General features: G+C 37.3%; 1 protein-coding gene across 1 annotated transcript; it reads left to right on the forward strand.

Annotated features, from left to right (window-relative positions):
- The first annotated feature begins 1,208 nt into the window (after nt 1-1,208).
- On the forward strand, nt 1,209-9,995 carry LOC141903672 (cytochrome P450 3A8-like). The gene is made up of 13 exons (XM_074791899.1): nt 1,209-1,332; nt 1,479-1,575; nt 1,660-1,712; nt 1,809-1,908; nt 2,181-2,303; nt 2,395-2,483; nt 2,594-2,760; nt 3,081-3,220; nt 3,834-4,010; nt 4,099-4,245; nt 5,610-5,698; nt 6,505-6,648; nt 9,507-9,995. The coding sequence occupies exons 1-13, from the start codon at nt 1,274-1,276 to the stop codon at nt 9,760-9,762; spliced, it is 1,641 nt and encodes a 546-aa protein (XP_074648000.1). The 5' UTR covers nt 1,209-1,273; the 3' UTR covers nt 9,763-9,995.
- The last annotated feature ends 3,679 nt before the right edge of the window (nt 9,996-13,674 follow it).

Below are 13,674 nucleotides of genomic sequence, written 5' to 3' on the forward strand. Positions count from 1 at the left end.
AAATCAGAAATCGAAGCACATGTGTTCGTCGCTCGAATTTACAGAATTTTTTGTTTAAATCGAAGTGCATCATTGAGAAATTCGGTTCCGGTTCATTAAAACAATCTTCCAACCAGATTATCCAGATGAGAGTATGGTCCCGCTCGCGTATTAAAACTGCTGCCCTGCAATAATCATTTATGTCTCGCTCTTTATAACTGCTGTATTATCAAAATATGTTTGAAAAGTATCTTATGCGTATTTAACATAGATCATTTGTCCCGCTTCGACCTGTCAAACCCCAATAGGCTTACCCAGTAGTCACGGTGTCGTCGTCACTCATTTAGCATTTTCTGAAATACTTTCTTTGACAAATTTGGTGAAAGTCCAGGATTATGCTTATGATTGATAAGATGTAAGAATAAATCTTTCATTTTATACGTAACTGGATTGTGCTGAAGGGAGTCTGGTGGTCAGAAGCCTAGAGGCCATATGGTTGTCATTCTGGGTCTGATGAGGAGCTTCAGGAGGAGGAAGTACTCGACGATACTTCCTTGGGAGGTTCTTGAGCCAAACAGGCTTCCTGTTCCCCAGTCCCCAAACCAAACGAAAAGTTGAGTCTAAAATATGTTCTACAAATAATTTAATAACATTGGGAATTTTTGTTTTATTAATGGATATTAGTTTTATGTATAGATAATTAGTTAACATGTTGGTCGAACATCCCAGTTTTTCGCCGCGAAAAGCCGCCGTCTGTACGTACCCGCGCACGCTTGCGCGTTTGCTGAATGACAAAACATTAAATCTAAATCATGGACCATCTAAACTTCCTTTTAAAGTCCGTGTCTAAATACTGGTCATGCTTAGTATTTAGATAATACGTATAATCAATTACCTTACACCTCATTGCCACTTAGTCCTACGGGTCAGACGGAACACTGTCGACTGGTGAAAAGGAATCAGTAATCAAGCGGAATGATGAAGACATTGGTGCAAAGGTTGTGTTTAGGGTATCGATGTGGGTTGCACCCCTCTAAATTTCCTCCGGCGTGTATGTTCAGGACTGAACACACACAAAAACAACATATTCTTTCGACAGACTTCTCGTAAAATAAACAGTTTCCAACCCCTATATTATGTGTGGCTGAGTTCGTGGAACCGGTTCGAAAAATAATGTGTATTGGAAAGGGGTCAATTACTGGTGTGTATCGCGCACTATAGTTAGTGTATGTTATATATGACGCATTTGTCAGCCGTAAACTGTCTCCGTGCTGTACACTAGACCAATTCAAAAATGTATCTCACAGCAGTTCTGATTGCAATAACAACATGGGTTTTCGTAATATTTTACAGGTAGGTGATGGCAGTTCAGTATATTATTCTCCTGAAAAAGTTGTTGAGATGTTCTTGGAATTCATTGGATAATCTGCACATATAACATATTGATATAAAAGATTGACTACGAATGTCTACATGCATATTGTCCAATTTTCTAAAAGGAAAAGAAGAAAATACATATCGTTGTTCAAAGAGCTCGGGATTCCCGGCCCGACTCCAAGCTTTATCCTAGGAAACGCCAGTCAGCTGCAACCACTGGTAAATACAATGATCGGTCCACTTAAGTTCTCCTTCCTTTCTAACATTTTCATCCGTGATAACAGATTTTCATGTTTGTTTAAGGGACCAGCAAACACATTACAGATGTGGACACAGAAGTATGGGGAATTTTATGGGTAAGATTGTAAAATGTCATATATATATATGGTGTGATAACTTTTATTGATAAGATTAGATTTTAAAAATACATGTACATTAAATTAATATTATAGCTATTATGAAGGCGTTACAACTCCCGTACTCGTAACTACTGATTTGGATTTTTTACAACATGTATTCGTGAAGGACTTCAGCATATTTGCTGCGCGTAAGGTGAGTGATACCAGGCGCGATTCTATGGGTGAAAGGGGGATTCCAAATGGAAACATTTGCACGCGAGCGCAGTTCGGTCGCAAAGACATTGCCAGAAAATCGGTCTTGAATACATGCACTGGATTATGATACTCCCAGCTTTTGTGTCGTTTCTATTGCACTGGGAAGAGCCTTGACCCCCGTATGCGTGTTTGGATGTCAACAATTTACTGGATCAGCTTTCTACACTTGTATTAACGTACTATATGTATATCTTTTCCATTAAATTTCAGAGCTTCCCTCTAAATGATGAAACATCAGAGGAAAACGTTAATATGTTTGTTGCCGAGGGTTATCGCTGGAAACGTCTGAGAAGTATAGTATCACCAGTGTTTACCACTTCCAAACTCAAGTCGGTAAAGCTTAGTCGATATTCAGCTTTATAAAATAGATTGAATATACATTCGGGATTGTAAAAGTGTGACTGGTCCATTGATCTGTTTTCAGATGACACCGTTGATGACTGGTTGTGTTAGTACAATGATGGAGAGAATGGACGCAAAACACAGAGAAGATAAACCGTTTAATATCTTGGAGTAAGTTCATCTATCTTCTTTCTCCGGACCCATTCCATTATGAGACTAGCTAGATTATACATAATCTAAAACGTTCATGTATCTCACGTAGATCTTTAATATATTTCTAGAGTGTTTCAGGGTTTAACAATGGAAGTGATATCATCGACTGCATTCGGTATTGAAGTATCCCAACGTAACCACGACGAGCCATTCTTGGTGGCGTGCCGAAGAATGTTCCGAAACATGGAATATAAGAATATGCCATTCATATTCAAGGCGTTGATTTTGACAGCAGGTCATTGTTTATTGCGTATTGACAGCACAGCTAATGCTGCGACACCATACCTGCGATTATCTGTGAAATGCTCATAAATCGCTTAGTCCTGAAAGCGTTTCGATCCGAAATAAAAGCCCAATAAAGAATAACATTAGTACTATATGATGGCAATGTGACGACGGCGCTGACTCACTAAGAAAACACTAATCATTGAAAGAAACGATTTTTTAGGCTTAGCAAAATCATAGAATGAATAATTTAACAGTAGAAATTAGTGAATTAAATTGGCAACATTCATGACAGATGTATATAATAGATTTTTGATTTTTTGTTTGTAGCTGCATTCCCGGAAATATGTTGCTGTTTACGCTGGATATTCTTGTCGTCTTTTTCGCCGTTGCGTCGATTGGTGATTAAAGACGATACTTATCTTAGAGATCAATTTCTTGCACTTATCGCAGATCGCAAAGAAAATCCGGTAAAGAACTAATTCTTGTTATACTTCATAGGCATTTTTTGAATACACGATTAATGCTACTAAAAGATAATTGCCGAAGTTGGAATTGCCCTTTCCTAGAAATATTAGACGTGCCAAAAAGAGTACCACCAATGTGAGAAAATTCAACACAAATAATAAATGACGACTTTCTCTTTTCAAAAATTGCTTTGAATTTGCTTTTCCTCAAAACGTGACTTCGTAATTGGGTACCTACACCGCTACCGTGCCAATCAAGGATTCCACGTAAAGCAGGCGAGGATCCACCAGGTGTCGCAATTAGTTAGTCGGTCTTTAGCGATCGTTTTGTTCTACATTTCAATTGAAACTGAATGAACTTTTCTCCTAAAAGCAGAAATTATCAATGGAAACTATACTGATATCTGAATAGAAGAATCAATTTGTTGTATATTTGGCAGGTGCAGTGATAATATATAGATTCGTGAGTCTAAAAATCAAGTTCAAAGTTCATTCAAAATGAACTAATTTTGACAACCGAAGACCTACGTCACGCCTTTTGGTGGGATAGCTGGTGTTGCGGGTTCCCCATTATCATGCTGACGATCTTAACTTACGTGGTAATATGTTATTCTAGATCAATAGGCCGGATTTCATACAAATGATGTTAACAGCCGAAACCGAATCCATAGATCTTACAAAGGAGGGTGAACTATACTCAGAGGGAGTTTCCACTGACGAAATGAAAACTAACTCATATATCATGGGCGTTGGATCTAGCAGCGAAACGTTCACTAAACACCTTACCTTGAACGTACGTGTGTTCATCCTTTCGATGTAATATCAGAGAAAAAAATTAGAAATTCGGCAAATGGAATTGTAGCAAATGATGTACATTGCAGGAAATGGAAGCCAATAGTCGGCTATTCCTCATAGCGGGCTTCGAAACTACAAGCAACGCACTAGGTTACGCGGCATATGAATTAGCATTCAGACCTGATATCCAAGAAAAAATGCAGGAAGAGATGGACGAGGTCCTTGGTGCAGAGGTAACAACATGATGCTTAGGGTTCTCTGTTCATTCGACAGAAAACCCTATTGTCATTCCTTTGACTTCTCACATCAAAGTTTTCTTTTTCACTTCCACACGTGTGCCGAAAGTGGTCGTTACCTATTTTTGAAGACTGTTTTTGAAATTTTCTAACGTGATCAGACATAAAAGAAGTACCGGTAGCGATACTGCATGAGAATTTTTACAAATTGTAAAATCGCTGTGTGTTGTTAAACAACGCAAACTAGCTTCTAATGAATCGGCTGCCATTTCTTTGTTCGGCGTCTCTCGCAAATCTATATCCTCGCTTGTATGGGCGACGATCCCCGCCCAAAAAGATGATGTTTTGTTTCGCGTAGCGTAAAAGAAAATTCCACGCCGCGTAGACATTTTCGTGCTGCGAAGACATTTTCGCGCCGCGAAGTCATGCGCTGAAATGTCAATAGATGGCGCCACGTACGTATGAATTATGTCATGCAGGGCCAAATTCGGTTTTCGTATCTAGCCAACTAGTGGTCGGAACTAATAACCGAATGCGCTTGATTTTCGTACTATTTCTGGAATATAGTTCCGACTAACGGACATTCGGTTTCGTTTCGATCGACTATAGTCGACTAACTCAGATAATCGAAGGTGGCCCCGGAAATAATTCTTTCAGCGTTATCATTTTAGCTGTTTCGAGGTTTCGAATAGCAGTTCGCGCGATCTTCTTGAAATGACGGATATTTGGGAAACCCGGAAATAGTTCGCCTTTTAACTGGGAAAGCCCGTTGTTTTCTATCGGCCACAGCAGATCTCCTCGACAGCGCATGCGCGGAAGAAGTATCGGTTGGTTTCCGTTCAACAAACATATTCCAATTATTTCCAAAGTATTTCTGTGCAAACTCATTTATTTCCTTTTGAATGCTTCTTATGTTTTGGAAATTATTTCCGGGTTTCCCAGGATGACGTCATTTACATCTACGTGCCGCCATCTTCTGACATTTCAGTGCATGACTTCGCGGCGCAGAAATGTCTCCGTGGCGCGGAAACATCTTTGCGGCGCGGATTTGTCTGCTTTATCGCGGCTTTAATACTGCGTAACTAAACACAGTCTTTTTGGCGGGGATCGTCGCCCATACGCATGGCAGGGTGTGATTGCCTCCCGCTGAAGCCATCCTCGCTTGTTAGGGTTTCATCATTCAGCCGCAGCTCACGCCAATACAAATCCTCGCTGTAAGGTACCCTTCATTAGTCTATTACATGCACCGCACCCAACACCCCCCCCATCCCCCTGAAAAAAGTAAGCGGATCCGGTGCAACAGTCCTCTAACTTCTAACAAGGTCTTTAGAAGATGAAAGAAAGATTGATCATCATTTCAGGGAACTCTCGATTACACATCTTTGCAGAAACTAAGATACTTAGATATGGTGTTTAACGAAATATTGAGACTCCACCCAATAGCTCCTTCGTAAGTACAAAATGTTACTATAGCACGTATACTTTCCAAAACAGTAATACAAAGGAATTCATGATTTAATCACTTAACTTAATAATTCATTCAGTATTAGTCGTCTTGATATTTGCAGCGACTTATGCAATATTTTTCTTTAAGATTTCTAATTTCACTGGACAGTCTCTCCGTATATTGCACTTGACCTAATCATTTTCGGACAGGTTGAATTCCGGAGGATTTCTTCCCGGAATCACCCGGAAACTTCAATTTGCTCCCGCCCTCCGAAAAACTGTCAGAAGTAAAGATTATTCGGAATTTTCAATACACTTCGATGTATTTGTCTCGATACATGATATTGATATGTGTCATGAATCTACCCTAGACACATCTGTGGCTCAGAAATGAACTTCAAATTGGTATACCATGGATCGGATTTAAAGGGCGCATGCCCCTTCTTCGCTCGAGGGATTAAATCATAACGTTGATCAAAATTCCTTTATGAAAAATGAAGTCAAATGCAGGAAATACAATCTAGAGCATACATTTTTCAAAATGTCCTGGATTCGGCGAGGCTGCTATATGCCACTTTAAACGGATTCCTGCCCCACCTTACAAATTCTCTGGATCGAGGAGTCACTGGGGAATATCGAAATCATCAGATTGTCGAACATCTTGTTACCACTTCCGAAGTGGGCATGGTGTCCCTGGACCCCAAAAATTAAATCAGTCTCACACTTGTTCTACACGTGAACTATATATCTTCGCCTTCAGATATATCTTATTCATTTGTATTTGAATTTGCATTTAACGTTTTTTTGTAGCGTGATAACTAGACGATGCCTGAAGGACACATTGATAACCGGGAAATTAGTGAAGAAAGGAATGGTCGTTGCAGCTGATGTCCTTACGATTCACAACGACCCTAATATTTGGGGACCAGATCCTGATAAATTTGACCCAGAAAGGTAATTTGTAAATACGTTGCCTTAATATGAATTATGAAAATAATGTAACCCTTAAAAACTAAAAGCAAAGGCGTTGCAGATGTCTGCAAGGAGAAATCAATGTCGCACGATATTCAAAATAATTGTGTACGTACATCGTTAACGCAGTTATTTTGGGAAGTTTTGCAGGTACTTTCGTGGATTTCTTGATATTTAACATGCACATCTACCTTAGACACATCTACAGGTTGTGGTTTGCCATTTTTCATTGAAATTTACGATGGAAATACTTTTGGGAAGGGATCTGTAACATATTAATCGGATGGGTTTTTAACCAGTCCACCGACGGTTAGACATTGATTTATGCAGAATTTGTTTACTTCCTATGTAGCCTATTTACTCCGCTTAATTCGTAACTTTGGGGACCGGTGACTTTTATACGGATTAAGGGGAAATGCGAGTAAGGTGATTTGTGGCCATACAACGCGTATCTTGGTGCGTTACAATCCCTGTATATGACTTTAAAAATACTCAGTTGTTGTTGACATGCGTTATGCATGTATTGTACTGTATTAAACATTGACGAGATAAACCCCAAAATCTTCGAAAGCATGAAGCAGAGAATGACTCTTGAGAATGACTTTTGATTGAGTATCTTGGCTTCGGGGACATACAGAATGGGAACGGTTATTTCGCCGTACAGAACCTGGAGAAAATGAAACTAAAACTGGCCACCAAGATCGGTGAACAAGACAATGACAACGTATATTTTCTGTGGTTTTACGGTGACGATCTCAGCAGTACTGATTTAACCGGTATGATTACTATGTAATTTCACCGAAAATCTAGTGGCAAAAATACGAGTTATTTCTACGAGTAAAATGAATTATGTTTTGAAGGTTTGACCTTTATATAATCCGGACTAGCCAACGTCTATAAAATATGTGAAATACGAGTAAATTGGTTCCGAACAAAACGGAGTCGACTCTGTATGTGTAACCACAATCATTTGCAAAATTGGTATTGATGACATGTTCTTTGATTGTGTTGAGTTATAATTTCATTAATTAAAGCAAAGAATTATCGTCCTATCTCAATTCTCCCCTCTATTTCCAAAATTCTAGAAAAACTTATGTATAATCGACTATCGAACTTCTGTACTAAACATGCAATTCTCTCCAACAAACAATTTGGCTTTCGGAGAAATATTCAACCGACTTAGCATTGATAACATTACTAGATAAAATCACTAAAAACCTGGAAGATGGTAAAATTACAGCACTTCTACTTGACCTTAAAAGGCCTTTGATACAATAGATCATTCGATTTTATTGTATAAATTAAATCATAATGGGATCAGAGGTATCACAAATGCATGGTTTCGGAGTTATCTAACAGGTAGATGTCAACTAACGAATATTAACTGAGCATCATCGGATTTTGAAGCCATTGAAACGGGAATACCTTAAGAATCAATCCTAGGGCCCCTTTTATTTCTAATACATATCAACATAAAATCTTAGACTCAATCCTTTTTGCAGACGACACAAGCTAAATTCACAGTAATAAATGCTCTAAAACCCTCGAAACAGAAATGAATTATGAATTAAATTAGTAAGTAAGTGGCTCTCCGCAAATAAACTGTCTTTGGATATCGATAAGACCAACCTTTTATTATTCTCGGGAAGAATAAGAATAGCAAGGACCATTAAACTATACATTGATGATAGATGATAAAGAAATTTAAAAAAAGTGACTGCTGCCAGATTTTTAGGCGTTATGATTGATGAGAAGATTACATGGGAACACCATATACATCAAGTTGAAATTAAAATTGAATTCGAAGAATAATTTTTTATCCTTAGTAAATCAAAATATAGACTACCCAATAACACCTTAAAAACAATATATCAATCATTAGCATTGCCTCGCATACAATACTGTATCATCGTCTGGCCTAACAACTACCCCTCAATACTAAGTAATCTCTATATCCTGCAGAAAAAAAGCTATGCGCATGATAAAAAAGAAACTTTTCCTAGAGCACTCAGGATCATTATTCAAATCTACGAAACAACTCACAATATTCGATATCAATAATCAACAAGTCCTCCAATTCATGTTTAAATCTATGAATGATCTACTTCCCAAGAAATACAAGCATTTATTTACGATTGACAAAGTTAAACACAGTCACAATACACACCGATGCAAGGAATTAGATCTTACTTTTACTAAGAATAACTATAGACAATTTACAATAATCCGCAAAGGCCCAAAACTCTGGAACCCACAAGCGAATCTTCAATCATGTCAATCCCTCACATCCTTTGGAAATACTGTAAAAAAATATTTCATTTCTCAATAAATATAGATTAGATTATGTATTCCTGATTGATTCAATGTAATGTACCAAATGTCATGGAACTTATACTTTCAATGTTAAATGTTTTGTCGTGTAACTTGTAGGTATGAATGGGGTGAATGTGCGTGAATGCGAGAGTGTGGGCGACTGGGCCCCTTTCGGGTAATAAGTTTATGTTAACTTCACCAGTCGTCCAGCGTCTTATATTACATTATTTTGTATCTATTCCTGCTACTTCATATTGTAATTTAAATCGCGAATAAAACATATACATAATTACCATGGTCAGGGAACGTTGAATATTGAGATTTTCAGATGTTCAAACAAGTGGGTTTGGTATCTCTGTGACCCCTAGTTATAATCTGATTTAGGCTGTTTTATGTAAAGCTTACGAGTCTGTAAAGGAAGAGAATGTCAAAAATGCATATTGTAGCCTAGTTATTGTAATTGTTGGACCTATGACGATACTTTTGTGGAACCAACCCAAATAATGCTTATGTGCCTCTTTTTGCAGGTTTGACCCAGAACTTCATTCAAAACGCCATCCAATGAGTTTCTTATCGTTTGGTGTAGGTCCGCGTAACTGTATTGGTATGCGATTTGCGTTGTTGGAGGGTAAATTGGCTTTGGCAACCCTGATTAACAAATATACGGTGGTGAAATGCGCCGATACCCCTGTGCCTTTAAGAAAAACGGAGGGTGTTACTATTGCCCCGACAGGAGGCACAATACCCGTCAAACTAAGGCTGCGAGACTACAAGACAAAATGAAGGATGGGAATTTCTACCAAGATTTTGATACGTACGTGATACTATCGATATACAGTACTTATTGAAAACTATAACTAAATGTATAAAAATCCTTCATTCTAACGTCCTGTTATAACAAGTAATGATAAGATATTATCAGATTATATTATTAGATTATTTTATTTAGATATTGTTGTGATTGATCTGGCCGAAATATTGTAATATTAGTGAAATAAATTATGTTTTGGAACATACCAATAATGATTATCATTGCCTTTGTCGACAAGCTACGTACGATATTGGAATAAGTAGTAGTAGTATATGAGCGGGATGGCGGATGAAACATCAACGTCCATTTTAAAGCCCTTCAAAGTTTCTCATCAAATCGTAAAGCCACCCGCGTCACCCCCAAAGCCTAAATAAGAAAAAAAATATAAAGTGCCTAAATAAAAAGAAAAAAAAATATAAAGTCCGGAACCCGCATCTGTGGGGCTGATTCGGGCCATACTAAAAAATGTTTCTCGCGCGAGAAAACAAAACATTTTTGTTTTCTCGCCAAAAGTTTTGAAATCTCGCGCGAGAAAGCCAAAAACACGGGCCAATGTGAAATTTTTTTATCGTTGCTCTAGCCTTACAGAAAAAGTTTTTAGAATGGCCCGAATCAGCCACCATACGCATTAGATTGTTTACAGTCGACGGCTCTTTCTTTTTAAAATAAAATCACCTCACGCACGTTGTACATGAATCTTTTTTATGCATATCGCTTTATGATAATTAGTATTGTGTATTAGTAATGTACTTATTGAACATTTCAATATTTTTCTATGATGAACCGGAGCAAGTCAAATCAATCGAGTGGAAGAGACCTTCAGTGTGCTTTTGTGTCCTAGTAAAACAGTCAATCAAGAGAAAAATTAGCATAGACTAACTTTGATCTATTCAGAGTTTCATTTCATTTCATCATCTTTATTTCTGAATGAATTAGAATTGAATATTACAAGAATAAATAAACTAAGAGAGTGTTACAATATTTATCATTACGTAATATATAATTCTAATACAACAGCCAAGATACGGTACCTACAAAAGCCGAAGCTTGAATACTGAAGGCACCTAAAAGTATGACAAGAATGACATTCCCAGCCATTAACAAAATGATTGGGCTTGTGACCCTGAGAGATTGTATGACATTTTTGACTGCATTTGTTTGAAATTGTGTAGTTTAGATAATGAAAATAAGGAAAATGAACATCTCTTGGTTCTGTCCACTTAACCTTCTATGGATCGAGAATCTGAAAAACTCCCGCCCTCGTCTCATATAAGTATTACACAGTGAATATTTTTGGATTTAAAAAGAAAAACCTCCCGCCCTCGCCTCCTTGGAAATTTAAAAATAAGAGTTTATTTCCATTTTTTATTTTAAAAAAGCTCACGACTAAAATATTCGCCCTACCTCGTCTTGACTAGAAAAGAGGTTTGGATGAGAAACAGGGTATCAACTTTGAAGGGCCTAAAGTTCGTTGAGACGGGTTGCTGGTATCGATTAAGTTTGTGTAGAAATTAATTCTGATTCTGATCAAATCTTCATCAGAATCCTTACACTTTTCTCACGAGCAAATCCTTTTGGAGAGATTCTTTGCCATTTTTATACGATTTAGTGCATCAATATTTTTTCTCTTTTTTGACATACTCCTGTATACACACTTATTCCTGGCCTGTAAAGATCTCACGTCCCTCTTCAACTGCATCCTTGATTTCTGTCTCAGATTAAGCTACTTTTTAAGCCTGAAAAACATTTAGCCGTATTCAGAATATTTCTGATTAGTTCCTGCTTTGGAATAATATCATCAACCTATTGATTTTTTTGCGTTCCAGGTACCGGTACTCAACTTTCAATATTGTGTCCAAATTTCCTTTGTATTATTTGTAGTTCCTCGCTTGTCATTAAGTAACCCTTTGATTTTCTTGTTTTCAACGACTGGTCATTTAACTCTTGTTTGATATTTTCCATTATGGTGATTAATATTGATGTGTTACTTCATCGACAGTGCTTATTACCAGTGATCATTTGTCCAGATTTTTGAAGAATACGTTGTTACATTAAATAGCAGATATGGGATATCGACAAATTCAGGTTCTGGAATTTCTCGTTTGATGACACTACTCATGCAGAACCGGAAATTGGAACCTAAATCCACCATGTTTTAGTTCATTTGCAGTATAAGTCTCGCGCTTCAATTTTTTGAAGCGGTATTTTACTTACTATACAGCGTTACGCGTTATCCATCAAATATGATTTCTGTATCATTCAAATTTTCGGATTTCAAAAAGCTCTCAAAGTGTAGTACATTATACGACGACCACTACGTACTTGGGGAATAAGAAAATTATTCGTATTAATGAGAATTCGCCGCCATAGTTGCCGATCGATTCCTGCTTTACGCCCGCATGTTCACTGTTTGACGTTGACAGAACGTTTATCCTTTTGTTGTAGGCTATATGTGCACGATTCTGAATAATGAAATTATAAAGAGGTAAAACGAAATAGATATTTTTCAAAATGTATTCATACATTTGTTGATCAATAAGCTTCGGCCCGATGTCAATTAACACTATCATGTCCGATAAAGGCGATCCACTCGATCAGTAATCACACCCGCGGATAGGGAATTACATTTCATCAACGAATTTTTTTATGTTCCTATCACCGTTTGTCTAAACTGATCTTTTATGAAAATGATAAAAATGATTTTTTTTATCAAACTGACCAAAAAATTCCTTTCACCTCCGCTAAATGAGAATCCTGGCTTGAATGATGAAAAGCCGAGAAAGGGTTCTTTTTTATCACAGTTTGCAGGATTCTACGGCGCCCCGGAGGAGACATGGTGAGAAACAGATTTTTTTTTTTCGTTCGAACGAAATGTGTGACATGGTGATGGAAAAATATTTTTAGATAGCCGGTGGCGCCATCATTATTAATTTTTGTAGGTGAATTTTCTATAAACAATTGATAGAATCAGAATATATCGAACAAAAAATTATGAATGTTAGTGAAATAAATCTAAACAGTTGAACTAAACCGATTCATCAAACATGGATTTGTTTGATAATGGAACCAGGATAATAGAGCGTTCAATTCACTCGTGAAATTGTCTTTTATAGTCTACACGATGTACATCCGTTCAATATCATCCCCTTCACTTCACTTCAGATAAGTTTGACATTTATTGTATTTTCAAATAGATTCTGCTTATTTACCCTCAACAATCATATTCTAACATTTACACCAGAGGGGCCGCGCGTCCCATGTCATGATCTGGCCATTTTAAACCGAAATTGTGGTGAAAACACAAAAGAGGGCTAAATCTGTTTTTAATTTGATTTCCGAATTCTGGGATGCGGATCCGTAGCCTGCTCAAACTAATTAAAAAACGAAATCATTTCGTTCGAACGAAATGGATGACCTCAACGACTCATCGACTGATCAAGCCTTTTTACAGTTTCCAGGCGCCAATTTTTGGGTACCCGCCGGGACCGCATTGTTGAATTTTTGTCCCTATTTTTCCTCTGTTTAATTTTCTTATTTCGTTCATATCTCTGAATTGGATTAAGATAGAAACAAAAGTAAAAATATCAATGAACTCAGCTGATGATTCCCCTTTTTTATGATATTACTCATTTATGAATTAAACGCAAAAATGCGCGCTGGTGAAGTTATAAACATTGATGTCGTCTTCCCGATAATTCAACTTGAATTATTACTCATCTCATTCAATAATTCTTTCAAATCTTAATCTACATTTTCGGAGTTTTCAGGATCAATAGATATTTTTATGTGGTCGTATGTGCTTTTTACCGTTTTCAATTATCTTTATTAGTTTTTAAGTAATGGTGGGTCAAACTTCCAAAACACGTTTTCTAGAGTCCCCTGCG

Source organism: Tubulanus polymorphus, chromosome 4 (assembly GCF_964204645.1).
Source record: "Tubulanus polymorphus chromosome 4, tnTubPoly1.2, whole genome shotgun sequence".
Taxonomy (NCBI): domain Eukaryota; kingdom Metazoa; phylum Nemertea; class Palaeonemertea; order Tubulaniformes; family Tubulanidae; genus Tubulanus; species Tubulanus polymorphus.

Coding starts and splice junctions, on each gene's coding strand:
- LOC141903672 (XM_074791899.1), top strand. CDS start 1,274: ATGTATCTCACAGCAGTTCTGATTGCAATAACAACATGGGTTTTCGTA. Junction 1,713..1,808: donor AAGTATGGGGAATTTTATGG/GTAAGATTGTAA, acceptor TTAATATTATAG/CTATTATGAAGGCGTTACAA. Junction 3,221..3,833: donor CAGATCGCAAAGAAAATCCG/GTAAAGAACTAA, acceptor ATGTTATTCTAG/ATCAATAGGCCGGATTTCAT.